Source organism: Ictidomys tridecemlineatus, chromosome 11 (assembly GCF_052094955.1).
Source record: "Ictidomys tridecemlineatus isolate mIctTri1 chromosome 11, mIctTri1.hap1, whole genome shotgun sequence".
Lineage (NCBI taxonomy): Eukaryota > Metazoa > Chordata > Mammalia > Rodentia > Sciuridae > Ictidomys > Ictidomys tridecemlineatus.
Window position 1 is genome coordinate 19,256,260 of NC_135487.1, and position 21,734 is coordinate 19,277,993.

The 21,734-nt window shown below is 43.1% G+C and overlaps 1 protein-coding gene across 3 annotated transcripts in view; it reads right to left on the bottom strand.

Annotated features, from left to right (window-relative positions):
* Positions 1-7,188: 7,188 nt before the first annotated feature.
* Positions 7,189-21,734, bottom strand: part of Ptafr (platelet activating factor receptor) — a 30,823-nt gene continuing 16,277 nt past the window's right edge. For 2 of the 3 annotated variants that reach the window (XM_078025712.1, XM_013363249.4), the window contains exon 2: positions 7,189-10,429. In XM_078025712.1, coding sequence (XP_077881838.1) covers positions 9,355-10,383 — 1,029 coding nt within the window. In that variant the 5' untranslated portion in view covers positions 10,384-10,429 and the 3' untranslated portion in view covers positions 7,189-9,354. Of the gene's footprint in view, positions 10,430-12,784; positions 12,863-21,734 lie in introns of all 3 variants that reach the window. The other variant, XM_040288212.2, reaches the window with a different exon arrangement.

Below are 21,734 nucleotides of genomic sequence, written 5' to 3' on the forward strand. Positions count from 1 at the left end.
ACTTAGGTGAAATATACAGTGTTTAAGGTCTGTAACGGAGCCTAGCAACAGGGCACAGTGAGGGGATTTGATCAAGTCTGGGAAGTTGAAGAAGGATCCATGAAATAACCATAAGAGAAGAGTTGGAAGTAATCTGACAGTGTCTTAGAAGGTGGCACAGACTACACAATGGCTAAATGGTAAGAACTGCAAGTTTGAGGGAAAGAAAAAAGGTAGAGAGTCCCAGAACACGATGGAAGACGGGTTTGAGAGAAATAGGGAGCAGATCCTTCAGAGCTTTAAGGAAGAGTTTTGATTTCTCTCCAAAAAGCAGAGGGAAGCCAGAGAAGTACTCCTAGTGGGTGAGTTACATGGTTAGGCCCTCTTAGAGAATTACTAATTCCTTGCGTATCTCCCATGTAAAGGTGAGACACACGGGTAAATAAACTTGTTTCTTTTTCTCTTATTAATCTCTCTCTCTCTCTCTCTCTCTTTTTTTTAATAAAGCTCTGTCCTAGCTAAGAACTAGGAAGGGTAGAGAGAAAATTCTTTTTCTCCCCTACAACTTCCATCTCATTGGCCAGAACTCAGTCAGGGGGAACGAGCTTCAAGAAAATGTCATACTCTGGCGAGGTACATGGCTACTGCTAAAATAGAAGTTCTGTAATTTAGGAAGAGGGAGAGAATAGATATTAGGCCACTAATCACTACAGATAATTTTTCATGTTTTTTTTTTAATTTTTGATATTTATTTTTTAGTTCTCGGTGGACACAACATCTTTGTTGGTATGTGGTGCTGAGGATCGAACCTGGGCCGCACGCATGCCAGGCAAGTGCACTACCGCTTGAGCCACATCCCCAGCCCAATTTTTCATGTTTTATGATAAAATAATAGTCCTTGACAGATTACAAAATGACTCTCTCTCTACTCCCTCCCCAGAACCTGCTAATATGACTGTGTAGTAGTTATTGTGGTTTGCATTTTTACAGTTGGGGAAACTGAGATTCAGAGACAGGCAGATATTACCTAAGGCAAAACAACTAGGAATGGCAGAACTAGGAGACTTCAGATCTAAATCCAAACCCAAGTTCTTTCCCTTTTCCCCTCTGGCTTTCCTGAACTAATCTTGACGTCTGCTATAGTTCAAGGTCATTTGTGGTAAAACATTCCTAATGTTAAGAACCATTATCAGGCCATATGATCAAGTATAAACAATGAAACAACAGAACTTGAAGACCTTCAACCATCTGCTTCCTTTTCCTCTCTCTGCCACCCGCCCTCACCCTCCCTTCCCAGCTCCCCTGTGCCCACAGTGTACACAATAAGTGTATGTAAAGTTACTTCTGGGACACTGCCTCTCTGGCCAACCTCCAGACGAGGCAACACTGATGCCAACTGTGGAGATGGGGGGAGGGGATCAACAATAACCTAAAGAGAGGCAGCCTCCCTGTCACTCAAGAGCAACCAATGCCCCCCATCCAGTGCCAAATTATCCTTCTTCCTCCAAGAGGGATGTTGAACCACGACACAAAGAAAAGACCAATGACTCCAATTTTAAACCAAATTAAAGCAAGCTGATATTGGGTACACAAAGAGAGCTGGCCAGCAGCTTCCTCACCCAAAATTTCAGGACTTGAAGACAGCCCCGCTCCCAGGGAAGAAAAGGTTTTTATAGCACAAAAAGTTGCAAAGGGGTGTCTTGGGAACTTACAGCTAATAGGGTTCTGGCAAACGGAATACAAGGGCAGAGAGTAGATTAATGATCTACATGGCATGCTATTTCCAGGTAGGGAGTAATTTCAGATCCCAACATCAGAATTTATGCGGCGCCACTAAGGTTTCAGAGAGGGTTGTTATCTGGTCAGGGAGAACAAGGATTTATGAGGTGCCACTAAGGTTTTAGGGAGGGTAGCTATCTGGTCAAGGAGAGCCAGGCATGGGTGAGTTCAGAGCGCAGGCAGGAATTCCAAACAAGTTTAGAATTCTCAGTATTTTATAGTAAAACAGATATTAACTTTACTTGACTTTGTGACGAGATGACTCCCAATCTTAAAATGGAATTAGACCGGGTTCATCAGGATGAGAGGTGAATTAACATTTGTTATACATACTTTTCAAATTAAAAAAAAACTGAGGCTCAGGACATGAAGTGATTTGCCCGGGATCACACAGTATGTGATAGAGCTGAAATTCAAATGATAATACCCCTACTATCAATTATTTTAGATATACAACCAAAAATGGAATTACTAAATCCATGTTTAATTTTTTGAGGAACCACCATACTGTTTTCCACAGCCACTGCACCAATTCTCGTTCCTATCAACAGTGCACAACGGTTCCAGTTTTTCCACATCCTTACCAAACTTATTATTTTCTGTTTTTAATCTTGTTGACATTTTGATTTGTTTTCTCATAATAATTGGTGGTATTAAATATCTTTTCATGTGACTTTTCGCCATTTGTCTAACTTCTTTGGAGAAATATATATTCAAATCCTTTATCTGTTTTTTTCTTTTTAATGTCAAGTTGTTTGGGTTTTTTATTAAGTTGTAGGAGTTTTCCATATATTCTAGATATCAATTCTTTTTTTTTTCTAATATTTATTTTTTAGGTGTAGATGGACACAACACAATGCCTTTATTTTTATATGGTGCTGAGGATTAAACCCGGGTCCCGCCCACGCTAGGTGAGAGCTCTTTGCTGAGCCACAATCCCAGCCCCTTAGATATCAATTCTTTATCAGATATGTAATGTGCGAATAGTTTCTCCCATTCCATGGGAGTTGCCTTTTCACTCTGTCGATAATGTTTTCTGATGCTCTATCCTCCCTTTCAAGGAACTTATTCACCCAAACATGGTGGCATATGCCTGTAATCCCAGTGACCTATGAGGTTGAGGCAGGAGGGTCACAAGTTCAAGGCCAGCCTCAGTAACTTCGCAAGACTGCGGGTGTAGCTCAATGGTAAAATGCTTCTGGATTCGATCCCCAGCACCAAAAAAAAAAAAAAAAAAAAAAAAGGAACTAATTCATCTTTTCCATTCAAAGATCACAATCCCCTGATTCATACAATTGTGACAATTGTGACTTCTTAAAACACTCTCTGAATGTATGTAGAATGACCTGGGATGTCAAATAAAAGGAAAGCCTGACTAGTCACACTCTGTTCCTCTCTACAGTTTCACATTCTAAGGAAAGTACAGGGTTACACAATATTAACTTGGCAAAAAGAAGCAAGGCCCTGGGTTTATGAACTGGAGTAAAAAGGGAGGCTGTGTGGAGAACACACAATCCATTAGGATAGGTACAATGTTTACTATTTTTATTCTGGGCCACACATTGTCCTGGGCAATTCTAATTTCACAAAACCATTTATTATGTAAAACAGGGTAATTATTCCCATATTACAGAAAAAGAAATAGGCCCAGAGAGGTTACATAGCTTACCCTAAATCATAGACAAGCCAGAAATGGAACCCTGACCCTGAGCCCCAGAGGCCATTGTATTTGACCACTCTGTGACACTGCACAGGCTTTAGAGTCAGAATTAATTCAATTCCAGTTCAAATGACTTGTGAATACCTGTTTACTCTTTAGTCATCTGAGAGAAATTCAAACTGAAATTTGGATTTAATTTCACACCCACCTGCAATTTGAAAGTTGGAGAATGCCAAGTGTAGGGAGGGACACAGGGAAAGAGAAACCTTCATGTAACTATGGAAGAGTCCCTGGGGGACTTTAGCTTGCATGAGGAGCGCAGGAGACCTCAAAGTGGAAGCCAGAATTAGCAAGATAGAGGCCCCCACTAGCTGCCGTTCTGTAGATTCCTGCCCCAGCACCCACCAACCTATCTAGAGGAACTGGATGAAGATTACAGCACATGGTCAAGAGGGGAGGTGAGAAGGGACACTACTTTCTGAGGAAGATCTAGGTTTCAATATTATTCTGCTACTTACCAGCTTTTTTACCTTTACCAATCTCTGAGCCTAATTTTACCCATATGTAAAATGGGCATGAAAATAACTATTCAGTAAGTGCTCAGTGAGACAGGATATGTGAAAGAGGCAAGCAAATAACTGGGGCTCAGTGGAAAAAAATAGGCCCCCTCCCTTCTGCACACCTGGGAGGTAGCCACTGTGTCTTATTCAGTCAACTCGGGTCCTTGTTCATTTTGTTCTTTAATGTTGATAAAACCACCTATCTTTCAGGGAAGGTATAAGGTTTCAGCGAGATAACAGATTTAAAAAAAACTGCTTTGCAGGAGATGGTGGTACACATCATTAATTCCAGCTGCTCAGGAGGCTGAGGAAAGAAGATCCCAAGTTTGAGTCCAGATTGGACAACTTGATGAGACCCTGTTTTATTTTATTTAATAAAATAAAGCTAAATTTTAAAAGTGGGCTGAGGGTGTAACTCAGTGGTAGAGTGCTTGTCTAGCGTGTGCAAGGTCCTGGGTTTGCAAAAACAAACCTGTAAAAGGGACTCCACAGGTGTTTGTTGGGTACCGGATGGATGGATGGATGGATGGATGGATGGATGGATGGATGGATGGGTGGTGGTAGGATGGCTCACTGGCAGGATGTCAGGAGGATCATGATTTGTTCTACAGAAATATATACTCTGAACAAAACCAGGTGCTTTAAAAGAGGGTTTTGTTGTAACTCTTTGCAGCCTTAGGTCTTGAGCACGGATTTAACATAGATGAGTAAAAATATGGTATAAACACACCCAGTTCTAGTCACCATGACCTGCACTGACTACACTAGTGTCTGTGATTCATCCTGATGAAGCCAGGTCTGTGTGAGCCAACAGTTCACCAACTGAGATCACACTGGTTTCTTGGGTCAAAGGATGAGATAGGTAGGGGATGGTGTGTGAATTGTAGGGTGAGCCTTTCCTGACTCATAGGGCATCTTGGAAATCCTAATTGGTGACGTTTCATAAAAAGAATTATAAGTGGTGTCAGCACCCCTGACACCACTGCAAGAAGAAAGAGATACAAGTGAACAGCCAGCCCTGTTTTTGCTGCAATTCCATGCTATGTAACTTCTGTGATAACTTAGCCCCTCTGAGTCCTTTATTCCCCCTGCAAAACGAAGGAGTTAGACACCCCCCCCCCCAGCTCTAAACTGTTCTGATCCTCTGAGAATCCTCCACATTGTCCATTAAAATATGGACTTTGGAACATATATTAAATTTCTTCCCCATTTGTTCCCACAGAGTCTCTTTAAACCCACTTGAAATGCATGCATGTGTTTACACCCTGGGGAAGTCATACTTCTTGGAGACAGGCAGATGTGAGAAACTGGATACATAGATGATTGAAATCTAGTTCCTGCTTAAAATCTAGTTCCTGCACCACAAGATAGGGATGACAAACATTAAAATGGATTGACCTCAATAATCATGATAATGAAGGTCTATAAAGTTGGGTCCTCCCGGGCTCTAAAATGTTGCCTGGAGGAATTTGGGAAGCCTGCCCTTTGGAGGTGTTCTAGGATGTCACAAAGAAAAGATGCCTGAGGTCACAACCAGGCAAAGACTACAGGATGAGTAAGTGTGGCTGTCCTGGGTGGTGAGATCGGGGCTGGGGCACAGCTACAACCTACTACAGTCATTCCACAGTGTCCAAAGAAGATTGATTCCAGGACCCCCACAGATACCCCAATACACAGACGTTCATATACCTCAAATAAAATAATATAGTTGTTGCATATAATCTCTGCACATCTTCCCACATGTTTTAAGTCACTCTAGATCACTTATAATACCAAATACAATGTAAACGGTATATTAAATAGTTATTTTAGCCTGGCGCAGTGGTGCACGCCTGTAATCCCATTGGCTTGGTAAGATGAGACAGGAGGACTGTGATTTCAAAGCCAGCCTCAGCAAAAAATGAGGGGCTAAACACTTCAGTGAAGACCCTGTCTCTAAATAAAGTACAAAAAATAGGACTGGGGGGGCTGGGGATGTGGCTCAAGCGGTAGCGCGCTCACCTGGCATGCGTGCGGCCCCGGGTTCGATCCTCAGCACCACATACCAGCAAAGATGTTGTGTCCGCCAAGAACTAAAAAATAAATATTAAAAATTCTCTCTTTCTCTCTCTCTCCTCTCTCACTCTCTCTTAAGAAAAAAAAAAATAGGACTGGGGATATGACTCTGTGGTTGAGGTGTTCAAACCCTGAGTTCAAACCCTATTACCCATCCCTTCCCCGCAAAAAGTTGTTTTACTGTACATGTTCAGTACAGATGCAATTTTGTTTCCAAATATTTTTCAATCTGTAGTTGGTTAAATCTGGGGATGTGGAACTGATAGATACAGAGGGGCAACTGTATACTCCTTCTAAGACCCTGGCCCTAGGGTGGACATAAGATCCTCATCTGTGTACTGGACAACATCCTGGGAGAAGCAATGGGGTAATCATAAGTTACCATGTTATGAATATCAGTTGTTTTTTATTGAGCAATTACTAAATGCAGATCCTGGGCACTATCCACATGACAGCAGGGTTCCCTGAGGTATGCGATACAAGTCACTGGGGCATATGTGGTTGCCGGGTTTCTGTTCTCACGACTAAAAGGCTCAGGGGTCACTCTAGTTAAACTGGGCTAAGTGGGCTGCACGAAATAACCACACAAGAGACACAAATTCCTTTTTCTTTGGAGTCACTGTGACGGATCCTCTGACCTTAAGAGTCTGCAGAAAGAGAGAGAGTGCGAGAGCACGCGCTGACCCCTTTTATTGAGGAGAAGCTATTCAAATGAGGCAAGGGGTCAGGTTTCAGGGGGCTCAGTCTATCTTCATGATGTCCACTGTCAGCAGGTTGACTGACACCTGGGTAGGCCACACCCAAGGGCACAGTAAGAGGAGGGGACACACACAAGGCACTTCCATGGAAGATTCTATCCTAAACAGGGCAAGGGGTTATATTACAAAGGAACAGGTGAGCATAGCTTCACCCATGGGACTGTAGCAAGACACAACCATTTCTGTGACTGAGCGCCTCAGCACCCAGCTGGGGAGAGTAACTCAGTCACCCATAAGGTTGGCCTCCCACATGTGGTAACTTCAAATAGAACACAGAGAAACATGTTTCCTAGTTATGTTTTCATGCTCACATTTACCTTCTACTTGTGGCTGGTGGCATTTAGTTTTCATTTTCAATTTTAAGTTTTTTCTTTTCAATAAACAGAAGTTCTAAAAATTGACTGCAGGAAAATATTTATTAAGTAAACATCCAGGTGATACAGCCATACTGCAAACATCGCAAGAAGATATGCAAATGACTGACATTCAGGAAATACTGTGCAATGGCAATAAACACTTACTTCATTTGGGACTTTTTTGGTTGCAAGTAACAGACCCTATTCAGATTAGATTAAGCAAGATAAGAAAAGGTATACTGACAAGAGAATTTCATAGGACACAAAGGAAGGAGTACAGAGGATAACCAGCAGGCCCCTGGAAGCGCTGTCCCCTCTTCTCTTCAGGCTCCTGTGGTTTCTCTCTGCACATCTTCTCTTGGGCAGAGCCATTTTCTCTACTACACTCACACAGTGGCCACCCCAGCCCCTACATCCACAGACGAACACACAGACAAATTCACAGCTCCAAGGTTTGCATGTCTTCTTGCAAAGCCTGAAACAGCATCCCTGAATCTAGTGCCCACCTCTCATCCTTTCAGCTCCAACTGGAAGACTGAGGGGGTCAAGTTCTCAGAAAAGGGGTGACTCTGTTTTAGGCAGTTACCCTGATCAAGGGGTGTCTGCCTTAACACTCACTGCTCATAACCCATCAAGGTAGGGTTTACTCCACAGGTAACAATGAAGAGGTAGAAAAGTGAGTTCCTGGTCCCTTGGCAGGAAGTGAAAAGCCAAAACTGTCTATGTGATATGTGATACCATAGTTCAAATATGCTGCTCTAACCACCTGGTCACCATCAGCTAGGGTCCAGCCCATAGCTACTGTCCCCAAAACAGGTTACTGACCAAATGGGAGACATTTATCAAGATCAGCAAGCCAGTACTTGCCTAGCAAAGCAGAAACAAGAGTCCCAGCTTCATGGGAACACTGGCTTCAAAGAATGAAGATTTCTTAGAAGGAGTACAAGGCTCTAAAAATCCAGAGAAGCCTCCTTCAATCCCTTGAATCTAAGGCTAACAGGCTCACACAACAGGTACTTTTCTCAGGGTAAGATTTGAGTCTCTTTTAAATATACTTGCCAAAAATCATAAATAGGTATCCAGAGATCCTCAAGAGAATCTGACCCCTGCCAGACCTTAGGACTATAATCGTCCCATCCACCTCCTGGAGACTTGATTGGGAGGGTCCTCCCAGAGATCAAGCAGGCTCCTTCCATGCAGAAACCTCTGGCTCTTCCTAGCCTAAGTGCCTGTTTCAAATAGAAGCCTCTGGACATCAAGGTGCCCTGTCCTGGACAAATCCAAATTTTGTGTGGGTGGCTGCTCCACAGAAGGTATTTAATTAGGGGCTGTTTGGGGGGCTTTGGGGGAGTACTGGGGATTGAACTCAGGGGCACTTGACACTGAGCCACATCCCCAGCCCTATTTTATGTTTTATTTAGAGACAGGATCTCACTGAGTTGCTTAGCATCTCACTTTTGCTGAAGCTGGCTGTGAACTCATGGCCAGGCCTAGGAGCTGCTAAGACAGAAAGATGGCTGGGGTGGCCATCTTTCTCCCCCTCACTCAGAGCTGAGTGAGGCCCGAGGTGAGGCCTTTGCAGAGAGATACATATGCCTCAGGAAACAGGCTCCCATTCTAGTTTTTTATTGTTCATGTTTTATCTTCTCTGGTTGTCATTGGATCAGGCTGCTGTGTGAATCAGAAGATTCCACTGAGCCACTTCCCCTGAGAAATGTCACAAAGGCCTTGTACCTGTGGGTGGAAAGAGGAGGCACCATCCTACATCAAACTCTGCCCCAAAGATTCTTCCACACAGCAAATCTCTTTCCCAAATACCTGTTTTCGTCTTTAGCACTTGGGAGTCACTGCCCAGAGCTTTAGGGGGGAGTACTGAACCCCTCGGGGGGAGTAGTGGGTGGCTCTGACTCTACCTCCAAAGTCAGAACCTGGCTCCTAGACCCATCAGACTTAGGGGCTCAGGATAAGTTCATCAGCCAAAGTTAGCATAGTATGTGCCCAAAAGCATATGAGGGGCTCATTCTAGCTCTGGCTTTTCCAGCAGTCCCATGCTGCTCTCATCCCTGCTTGAGTGAGGTTGCCTCCAAGCTTAATAAGTTACCAATTCCAGGGAGTAGGTGACCACAGCAAATATCCCTTCTTCCTCCAGCTCAATCCAGAATATGGATGAAAGAGAAGATTTGGGGCCTGACCCCAACAAGCAAGGACTAATTTTTGAGAGAATCCACAGGGATCTGGTTGATTGGCATGACCACATCGGTGCCTGTGTCAGTGGTGACCCGGGAGCATTTCCGGCTGCTGCGTATATTGTAAAACTTTTCAGTAAGGTGTTTGCGGAACTTCTTGGTGAGGAAGCAGTAGATGACAGGGTCTAAGACACAGTTGGTGCTAAGGAGGCAGAGGGTGACCTGATGTGCATCGTTAATAGCCTGGTGGAAGTAGCTGTCCTGGTAGCCCAACTCAGCCAGGGTCCAGGGCAGCTGGACGACGTGGTGGGGCACGAAGCAGATGACGAACACCGCCAAGACCGCGCAGACCATCCACAGCGCCCGGCGCTTCACTTGTGCATTGTGCTTCTGCTGCACCGGCTGCAGGAGGAGCGTGCGGATAATGACCAGGTTGCAGAAGAGGATAATGAGGAAGACCAGGAAGAAGCTGAACACAATGAAGATGTGGATGACAAGGACAGGCACGCTGCCCTTCTCGTAATGCTCAAAGCAACGGGTGATGTTGCCCAAGCCGGCCTTAGGCGTCACTATGTTGGTGGAGTCCAAGATAAGGAAGTAGGATGCAGCGGCCACAATGAACACCCAAATAACCAGGGACAAATAGATGCCACGTTTGCGGGTGGTGGCCTGAGCAGTCCTGATGGGCCGTGTGACTGCCTGGAAGCGGTTATAAGTGATGACTCCAAGGAAGGCCACGGAGCAGTAGGTGTTGATGAAGAAGAGGCAGCCAGCCACATTGCACAGAAATTTGGGTAGAATCCAGTTGCCCTGGTTGTAGTAATAGATGATCCACAGTGGCAGGGTGATCAGGAAGAGCAGGTCAGCCACAGTGAGGTTTAACATGAAGATCTTTATCTCATTTAGTTTCTTGGAAGGATACAAGTGGGCAAAGACCCATAGCACATAGCCATTGGCAATGACCCCCACCACAAAGATGATGCTGTAAATAATTGGGAAGAGAATGTACCGAAACTCAGAATCCACACGGGAGGAACCATTTGGCTCCATTGCTGTAGGCTGAAAGGGTCAGCTGATCATAGGATCCCGGGTGTGCCTGAAAGACCACACAAAGGTACTGGTTAATAAAGAACCAAGAAAAGTCTATCCTATTTCATCAACTCCAAGACTCCCTGCTGTGGTTTGAAACAATGGTGTCCCCTCCAAAATTTATGTTGAAACTTCATCCCCAATAACATTAGGAGGTCTAGCCTTTGGGAGGTGACAAAGGTAGAGCCCTCATGGATAAGATAAACACCCTCATGAAAGGGTTTAGGGTTGAAGGGTACAATCTTTCTTGACATTTCCATCCCTTCTACCATGACACAGTGTTCAAGACGCCATCTTGGAAACAGACACCACAACTCAACACACAGAATCTTTTTTTTTTCATTTATTTTTTTATTCTAATTAGTTATACATGACAGTAGAGTGCATTTTGACACATCATACATAAATGGAGTGTAACTTCTTCTCATTTTTTGGTTGAACATATAGAATCTTGACCTTGAACTTTCAGCTTCCAGACCCAAGAGAAATAAGTTTCTGCTCTTTCCAAATTGCCCAGTCTCAAGTATTTTGTTATAGCAGACTAATAAATTTACATATTCTAATTTTGCATATTTTTAAATTCTAAAATTAATGTCATCTTCCAAATAATTGGCAGGATTTTTTTCTTTCTACATAAAATAATGTTTTTATGAGTCTATTTCCAGTCATAAAATCCATAAAAATCCATATCACAAAAATTTAACTTTTTCTGATAAAATATGAATATTTTTCTATAGACAGAATTTGAAATTAAAATTTTGAGACCTCCCAAGTATATAGCACTATGGGTGTATGCCACCATGCTTGGCAGAGGGCACATTTTATGTTGCTTCCCCCACAGCAAAATTGCTAGCTTCTACTCTCCTGGGATCTTTTCCTTTCCCCAAGGTAGTCTTGCCATCTGATCTCAAAGATCCAGGATGATAGTTCTCAAAGGGCAGGCCATAGAATTAGGGATGGAGGATAAGAATGCAGGAGAAAACTATTTTCACAATAATACCAAAGCATTATTTTCCTTTCCACTGTGTTGACATTTATACTAATCGTGCAAAAGCAATGGTAAGCAAAACTGCTGGCTCCTTAGCACAAAGCAAGGAAGTGAGACCAAACTGTACTAGGAGTCACTGTATTCTTCACAGCCATGGACTGGCAGTGTAAAAATAATTGAAAAAATAAATAAAACGTTAATTTGACTTTAAAATTTCCTTCATAGCCAGGCATGGTGGCACAGCCTGTAATTCCAGGATGACGAGTTCAAAGCTAGCCTGGACAAATTAGCAAGACCCCATCTCAAAATAAAAAATAAAAAGGGCTGTGGGTGTAGCTCATTAGCAGAACCCTTGCCTATCCTTTGCAAGGCCCTGGGTTCAATCACTAGTACCACAAAATAAATAAATAGATTAATTAAGTGTCCTTCATAAAGTGAGGAAAGTTCTTATTTTGGTCAACTTTAGTATACATCTTTAATATTCTGTGTGTAAAATGGGAAACACACATGAAAGACTTCTATAGCAAATGGAAACAAAATGATGGTCAGCAAACAGCACTTCTCTGATTGTTTGAGCTGTGAACTGAACGTTCTTCATGGGTCGCCCTTCAAAATGACTGACAAACTATGGTTTTTCAGATGTGGGGAATTGGCAGACATTTTCTCATATATAAATGAAGGAAGCCTGTCACCTCAAATGATAGGATTAGTTGTCAGTGGTGAAATTTGAGTGTTCAAGGAACAATAGGAATTTTTTGTATCTACCAGCTTGAGCTTCCCAGCTTTCTAATACTTAAAGAATTTTCTACCTGGGGTATAATTCAACGGTAGAGCACAAGCCCATGAATTACATGAGCCTATGGGTTCAATAGCTAGCACCAAAAAATAAAATAAAAAGAATTTTCCAAGATTGCTGGAAATATTAACAAATGCAATTTTTATATTATATAATGAAAGGCTGACATTAGAAGACCTGGGTAAATCACTGAGCCAATATTTTCTGAATAAAATTCTGTGTGGATTAAAGATCCATTCAAATTAAAAGATAAATCAATATACTATAGTGTAAAGGGTTTCAAAAAGGTTACAGCTGGGCACAATTGTGCACACCTGTAATCCCAGTGGCTCCCGAGGCTGAAACAGGAGGATTGCACGTTTGAGGCCAGCCTGGGCAATTTAGAGAAACCAGTCTCAAAAAATAAAAAATAAAAAGGGGATGGGGATATAGCTCAGTGGTAGAGTCCCCCTGGATTCAATCCCTACTACAAAAAATATATGTAAATAAATAAAAGTTCATGAACATGATTCACGTCCTACATTATAACTAATCTTTAAGAAATTACCATTTGTGCCAGATGCAATAGTGACACTCACCTATAAACCTAGTGATTTGGTAGACTGGCAGGAAGATCACAAATTCAAGACCAGCCTCATCAACTTAGCAAGATCCTGCTAAAGAAAAAATTAAATTAAACTTAAAAATGGCTTGGGATATAGCTCAGCAGGTAAATTGTCCCTGGATTAAATCCCTAGTACAGGGGCAGGAGAAAAGAAGTGCACAGTGCACAGTTATATGAGGGCAGATTTCTTCATGTACTTCAACCCAAACAACACATCTCAACAGACAGAATGTAGAAGCAGATATGAGGATCCGGCTGTCTTCGTTAAGCCCGATTCTAAAGAGGTTTATAAAAAATATAAATCAATGCCACTCCTCTCCTTAAATTGTTTGTTTTAGAAAATCTAGTTATTTTTCAAAAAAAAAAGTTATGTTAATATGGAAGGAATTTATTCATGGATTTTTAATTTTTTTTTTTAATATTTATTTTTTAGTTCTCGGTGGACACAACATCTTTGTTGGTATGTGGTGCTGAGGATCGAACCCGGGCCGCACGCATGCCAGGCGAGCGCGCTACCACTTGAGCCACATCCCCAGCCCTGGATTTTTAATTTTTAAAAAAATATTTTTTAGTTGTAGTGGACACAATATCTTTATTTTATTTATTTATATGTGGTGTTGAGAGGCTGGGGATATAGCTCAGTTGGTAGAGTGATTGCCTTGCATACACAAGGCCCTGGGTTCAATCCCCAGCACCACAAAAAAGAAAAAAATAAATATATGTGGTCCTGAGGGTCGAACCCAGGCCTCACAAGTGCTAGGCGAGCACTCTATTGCTGAGCCAAAACCCCAGCCCCATAATAGGTTTCTAAATTTAAAAATGAAAATGTTTAGAATGTCTTAGCTTTCGTTTTGAATATAGTAAATATTGATGGATATACTCTATATAAACCAAAACTTTCTGGGGGCTCTCAATAATTTTTTTCTCATGTCGTGTGCACGGGTGTGGGTATGTGTGTGCATGCATGTCTACCTGTGTTACTGGGTATTGAATCCAGGTCTGACCCAAGCTAGGCGAGTGTTCTTCCACTGAGCTACATTCCCAGTGTGCCCTTAATAATTTTTTTAAGGATAGAAAAGACTCCTGAGAGAGCCAGGCGAGGTGGTGCTTGCTTGTAATTCCTGTGGCTCAAGAGGCTGAGGCAGGAAAATCAAAAGTTCAAAGCCAGCCTCAGCAACAGTGAGGCGCTAAGCAACTCAGTGAGACCCTGTCTCTAAATAAAATACAAAATAGGGCTGGGATGTGCTCAGTGGTTGAGTGCCTCTGAGTCCCTGGTACCGTCAAAAAAAAAAAAATGATTGCTGAGAGATTTGAATATTGCTGCTCCACAGTCTCAGCTCCCCTTTCCTTTAAGCCCCCACCTGGGACTCTCATACTGTGCAGGACGCACAGATGGTCAGCCCTGAGAGACGTCAGGGTGAGGGCAGCCCACAGGGCAAGGCGCTTACTCTAGTTCTTTGGAGAAGTCATGTCCCTTTCCCCCAAGCCACACAGGAAGTGCCTTCCTCTTCTTTGGGTTTTCCTTCTTCTTTGGGCTCTGGCTCAACAGGGTGAGGGCAACTCTTTCTGGAAATATTTTTAGGACATCATGTGTCTTGCCCACTGTGCCAGGCCTGCCCATGCCTCAGGGCCAGGGTGAGGGTAAGGCAAGTAAAGCACTTACTGGGTACAAAGTGCAAAGCAGAGCACTAAAACTTCAGTAATCAAGAGGAAAAAAAATGGTTTTTTTAGTGCTGGGCACTCTACCACTGAGCTACACTCCCAACCCTTTTTATTTTATTTTATTTTATTTTTCCCAACCCTTTTTATTTTGAGACAGGAGCTCACTAAATTACCCAGGCTAGCCTTGAACTTGTGATCCTCCTGCCTCAGCCTCCTGAGTAGCTGAGATTATAGGTATGCACCATGTGCCCAGCTGGGAAATAATACTTTAATGCAATATTTTTAAAAATCAAAATGAGTATTATTGATTCTCCCTTTTCCCTGGCATTAATTGTGATCCTGTCTTCACTTAAATTCAAAATCTGAAGTATGTTTTCTACTGATTACACATCAATTTTGCACCATTGCAAGGCTGAAAAAATCTTAAATTGAGCCAGTGTAAACCAAGGGCCATCTGAACTCTATTCTGCAGAAAATGTGGAGTCACTGAAGGATTCTGAGTAAGGAAGAGAAAAGGCTGGACCTGAGTTTGGGGAAAATGGCTTTGACATCTCAGCTATATAAAGTATAAACTTCAAGGGCTGCAGATGAGGGGCAGGGAGATAACACATAGTCAGCCACAATTATCTGGAGAGCCAGAGGCCTGGTTCTGGCAGAGTGAATAGATAGAAATGGATAGTTGTGAGATTTATTTGGGAAATTTGATGGACAGACATGGTGACAAATAGGATATTGATTGAGAGAAAGGGAGTAATCAAGGAGAACTGCTAGGTTTCTGGGCCAGATGACTGGGGCTCTGGTGGTCTGTCTCCATGGAGATGATACGGAGAAGGAATAGCATAGAGGGGTGAGGAGAATGAATTCATTTAGAGACATCACATTTGGGGTGCCTCTGAAACATTTAGGAAGATCAAGTTTAAACTCCTAAGAGCTGAACATCAAAGGAATCAAAGGCAGAGAAACCTATGGAGACAGCAGAGGTAGGTTGGAGAGGTTGGAAGAGAACCAGATCTACCATGCCGGAGATCTAAGGGAAGAAAATTTCAAAAGCATAAGATCAAGTAGTCAACAATGTGGAAAGCCACAGGGAGACCAATAAACAAACAAACAAACAACAAAAAAAAAAAACACCAAACACTGAATGTGGCAATATAGAAATCCATCTTGTATGATCAGAGAGCAGCTTCTAAGGCTGAGCTGAGGAGTGAGAAGAGAACAAGGGGAATGTCAAATTCTCATTTGTGAAGTTCAGTTGAGTAACCAAATGCTGGGTATGGACCTTGTTTGGATCCTGATTCAAATAAACCAATTGAAAAAAAAAACCCTATTTTTTAGACAATTGGGAAACTAAAGAACAAACTAAATAAATATTAGAATTAAGATATTAGCTGGGTATTGTGGTGCACACCTGCAATCCCAGCAATTCAGAAGGCTGAGGCAGGAGGATCGCCAGTTCAAGACCAGCCTCAGTAATTTAACAAGACCCTGTCTTAAAATGAAATTATTAAAGGGGATAGAGATACAGTTCAGTGGTACAGTACCCCTGGGTTCAACCTCAGTACTGCCAGAAAAAGAAAAAGAAAAGAAATTAGCACCAGGGCTGAGATGTGGCTAACCTGAGTGAGATCTTGGGTTCAATTCCCAGCACCACCCCCAAAAATATTTATGTTAATTATGTTAGATATGATAGTGAGGTTATAATTATTTTTTAACTCTTTGTGCATTTGATACACATACTGAAGTATTCATTGATAAAATTATATACAACCTGGTATTTGCCTACTCCAGGAAATATGGGCCTATATGCCAACCTCCAGCTCAAAATTGGCTGAAACCCAGAAACCCCACCTTGAAGAGTGGACACTCGGGTTTGTCTCACTGTGGATCCTCCCCAGTCCACATGGCCCCCACAGGAGGCCCAGGAGAGATGGGCTTCTTCCTTCCAATTACAGGGCCAGAATCAGTGAGGGGGTCCTTGGTAGAACCCTGGCTTTCCCAAAGCTATTGCCCTTGGTGCCCACAGGACCCATCACCCTGGCTCATCCCATTTCTGCTGCCCTCCCTTCAATCCCAGGTTCCTAGGCCCCATGTGACTCCTTCTCCCTTGGTCTTTCCTCCCTTAGTGCCTAGTTGCACCTTGTTGATCAATAGAACTTTGAAGTCATCCAAAATGTAACCAATGTGTCTCCTCTGGGGTTGGGGCTCACACCTGTGTGCTTTTATTCTTGCTATTTGTCTGCCTAGAACATCCCTCCCTCCTTCTCTTTGCCTGGCTGAGTATGGAACAGCCTAAGATTGTTCAAACCTCAAATCCTCCAGATCATTTTTCCTCATTCTCCCTGCCTCCTACATCCATGTCCCCACCCCCAGGTTTCCTTTGGGTTTCCTTCACTCATGGCTTTTTAATCTTATTGAAATTGCCTGCATGTGTCCTCTCTGCCTTCCAGAAGCAGAGACCAAGTTCGTTCATTCACCTCACAGTTATTGACATCCTGCTGGGTGAGGGCACCACTCTGGGAATATACTGCAGGAATGAAATAGATGAGGTTTCTGCTCTCAGGAGTTTATTCTCTACTTGGGGGAGTAAACTAAAAATATGTAAAAAGAGCTGAGGGTGTGGTTCAGTGGTAGAGCATTTGCCTAGCATGTGGGAGGTCCTTGTTGCTATCCCTAGTACTAAAATAATAAATTAATTAATTAATAACTTTTAAAAGGTAGAGAGATAAAGAAATAATTTCAAATTGTGATGAATTCAATAAAGAAAAAATTTTTAAATGGTGACATGATAAAGATTGGGAAGAGGGCTGCTTTCAGGAGTGCTCTACCACTGAGCTACATCCCCAACCCTTTTTGAGACAGGGTCTCCCTACGTTGCTCAGGCTGGTCTCAAACTTGTCATCCTCCTGAGTAGCTGGCATAACAGGTGTGCACTACATCACCAGGCAGAGAGCTGCTTTAAATAGAGTGGTCAGGAAAGGCTTCTCAGAGAAGGTAACATAAAAGAAACCAGAGATAGATTTACCATGAAGTCTGTGGCCCTTAAGTTTCCAGGACCCCTCCTCAGTCCTATATATAATAACATATTTGATATCTTTTCTTCATAGAGTTCCCCCACAAATTTTGTATGCTCTAAGGATCTGCAAAGCCTGTACTTTCCCTGGGCTGAAATTTAAAAAGTGAGAAGGAATAAGTCAGAGGGCAATCTGGAAGAAGGATATTCCAGGAGAAAGGATGTGCAAAGGGCCTGGGTGGGAATAAGTCCATCACGTTCTGAGGGAAGGATGAGTTTGCCATGTTTAAGGAACTAAAAGGTTAGTGTAGCCCTAAAGCAGTGAGAAATGGGAACACTGAAATGTGATCAGACGGCAACAGGCCTAGGCCCAGTTTGCATCTTGTCCTGTGATCATCTCAGAGTTTCTGGAGTGTTATTAAACAGAGAAGTCACACAATTTGCCTGGCATTAGCTGCTGGGCAGAGAATAGAGGGCAGGAGGCAAGAGTGGAAACAGAGAGACAGACTGTTTTGGAGGTAAGAGATTGTGGTGGCATGAACCAGAGAGTGGCATTTCCAATTCCTCTCTCCATCCCCAGCACTCAATAAGAGCTTTGCCAGAGTAGGAATTTGGGAAATATTTGTCCATTGAGCAACCCACAGGATTACCTGTACTCCCAGAGCAGCTGCCTGAGTGAGTAGAGCGAGCCCTCTGCCACCTTTTTACCTAAATAGCGGACCTTGGACCAGCAACAGCATGTTAGAATTGCAGAACTCATGCCCCACCCAGATCTGCTGTTTAAGAATCTGTATTTTAACAAGATTCCCAGGTGATTCATATACACACCAAAGTCAGAGATAATTTGCTCAACACAGACCAGCTAGAGACTTGTTTGATCTAACACTGTCCATGGCTCCCCAATGCCCAGAATAAGTCCAAGCTTCTCTCCCATCTCATCTCCCACAATTCCATGCTACTCATACTCTACCCTAGCTGTGCTGAACTTCTTTGCTGCTTCCCTAAAAAATCCTTCTTGTTTTATGCCTTTGCACAAGCTGTACCCTCACTGAGAATGCCCTTTGCCTATGGGTCTACCTAGAAAAATCTTACCCTCTCTGACTTAATCTAGAGTGCTTCTACCAGATGAGGTAGCACATGCTTATAATCCCAGGGACTTGGGAGACTGAGGCAGGAGGATCACAAGTTCAAGGTCAGCCTAGCCAATTTAGCAGGACCCTCAGCAAATTAGTAAGATTCTGCCTCAAAAATAAAAAAATAAATAAAAGGGCTGGGGATGTAGCTCAGGAGAATGTTTGCCTCACTTGCACATGCCCTGGGTTTGATCTCCAGTCCTGCAAACAAACAAGCCAAGAGTGTTTCCTCTGGGATGCCTTCCCTGATTGCCACAGGCAAAATGGAGTTGCCTCCTTGTCTAGGACACTGGCACTGGGCGCACTGTTCAGCACAGCCCCTGACACAATACATTTTAAATATTGACTTCTGTGACTATTTCCTCACCAGAATGGAAACTTATTGAGAGCAGGAACTAATCTTTTTCATCCCCTTATCCCCAGTGTCAGGCACTAGGGAAAGAAGGAGGAAGGAATGAAGGAAGGAAGGGAGGGAGGGAAAGACTAAGCCTCCAACTACTATTCCAGGGATCCTGACACAGTCCCTCTGGGGCAGGTACACACTGGGTGGGTGGGATGGGAAAAACAAGGCTCTGGAGGCAGAAAGACCAGGGTTTCTTCCTGGATCACCATTTACTTGCTACGGGATCCCAGGCAAGTGAACTCCATCTTTTCATTGGTAAAATCTTATAATTCGTTAAATGGTTCCATATGTGTGAGGCCCTGAGTTCAATCCCCAGTACCACAAAAAACAACCAACCTCCAGGAGCAGTGGCTCACACCCGTAATCCTAGTAGCTCGAGAGGTTGAGGCAGGGCAATCACAAATTCAAAGCCAACCTCATCAATGATGAGGCACTAAGCAACTCAGTGAGACCCTGTCTCTAAATAAAATACAAAATAAGGCTGGGGATGTGGCTCACTGGCTGAGTGCCCCTGAGTTCAATCCCTGGTTACTCCCTACCCCCCCCCCAAAAAAAATCCAACCAACCTAAAAATGATTCCAAAGATGAATGCAAAGTGACTAGAACAGGACCTGGGCCCCAAATAACCAGGTCTTTCTCTCCTCATTGGCCCAACAGCTTGGAGCCAGGGGAGACTTTGGTTAACCACTGACCCAGGAACTCTGACCCACATACTGGCTCTCCCACCAGCTCCAGATAGAGCCTCCAGCTAATGCCAACAAAGCTTTCAAAAGCTCAGGAAGAAGACAAGCATTTGGAGGAAGAGGTGGCTCGGACCACTCAATTTAACACATGGGCACAGTTCCCTGATGGATCAAAGCTGGGCAGCTGGCCCAAGCCCTGTCCTCAGCTGGGGGTGGGACAGGGAGGCCATAAATATTCATGGAGACAGAAGAATTCTAATTCTGTCATCCGGATCTCCCACCTTCTTCCCTGCACAGCGTTCAGCCTCCATCTTCAATGGAAACATTCCCAACTCCTATGAACCTGGAGAAGGGGCTCCCATCCATTGATGGACGGTCAGACATGAGAGACTATCAGGAACTGGGCAGAAGAAAATATGTGCTGGTTAATTCCACAGTGCAGACTGTGAGTCTGGAAGTTGGATTCACCATTCAGGCCAGCCCCTAACATTGGGGACAGTTGAGGTCAAGAATAGAAATGTCTAAATATTTATAAGCTATAAGACAGATATATCCAAATTCATCTACATTCCTTATATTAGCAACTCCTTACAGCCCTGCAGGCCTGAGAGTGCATTTACCAGTTGAGTTTGAGCTAGAAGCTGGGGCTGGAGGATACATACACGTTCCCTATGGGCATACCCACTTGTATTCAAGAACCTCTTGCTCTGTAGGGAGTATGTGGTTGAAGAGGAACCTGAACTCAAGGCACTGAGTACCATTTACCAGTGAAATGTAGACATTTCTTACTCATTATCATATTTCCAGCTCAAATCAGCTTTGCAAGATGGTTTTACATCCATTTTTTTCAAATAAAATGCCTATTTTTCCAGGGGAAAAAAAATGAGGTTAGAGAAGAAAGTAGACTTTTGCATAGTCACAGAGAGTGACAGACTGGACATCTTTTTTATTTTATTTTATTTTATATATATATTATATTTCATATTATATTATTTATATTATATATTATATATTATATATATATATTTTTTTTAGTGTTGGTACTGGAGATGGAGCCCAGGGTCTTGTGCATGCTATGCAAGACTCTACCACTAAGCTACGTCCCCAGTCTTTTTTATTTTTTATTTTGGGACAGGGTTTCACTAATTGTTGAGGCTTGCCTTGAACTTGTGATCCTCCTGCCTCAGCCTCCCAAGTAGCTGGGATTACAGGGGTGTGTCACCACACCTAGGGATTTTGAACTCTAAAGACCATCTTGACTCTCCTAGGCCAAGGTGTGGTCCCTGCTAGAAGCCAACAGCTCTTTGGCAACTCCTTCACTTATAGGCTTGTCCTGTGGCCCAAGAATAGAAGTTCCAGATGCTGTAAAGCCCCAGAAAGAGATGCCTTTGATCTGGGACCTTGATTTTACCTTTATAACCTGAAGTCAGAAAGGGAAAAAGGCAAAAGGAAGACAGGCTCTGCTCTGTATCCACCTGACTCTTGCCTTGCATCAGAGCTGGGATCAAATTCTTCTTCAAACAGTAAACTCATTCTGTGACCCTGAGTCTCCATTTCCTCATTGGCAAAATGAAGATTTGAAAATGGACCTTTAAAAAAGGAGAATTAGGGGCTGGGGATGTATCTCAATGGTAGAGCACTTGCTTCACATGTACAAGGCCCTGGGTTGGATCCCCAGGATCCCCAGCACTACCACCCCCCCAAAAAAAAGAAATAATTAGTTTAAAAATAAAATTCCATTTACAATAGTATTAAAAATAACCCAAGCTGGGTGCTATGGCACATGCCTGTAATCCCAGCAACTTGAGAAGTTGAGGCAGGAGGATCATAAACTCAAAGCCAGCCTCAGCCATTTAGGAAGACCCTAAGCAATTTAGCGAAATCCTGTCTTTTTAAAAAAAAAAGGGGGGAGGAGGGGGATTGGGCTGGGGAATGTTGCTCAGTGGTTTGAGGCCCTTTGGGTTCAATCCTTATTTTTTAAAAAAAGAGCAAGGCCTAGTGGTGCATACCTATAATGAGACTGAGGCAGGAGG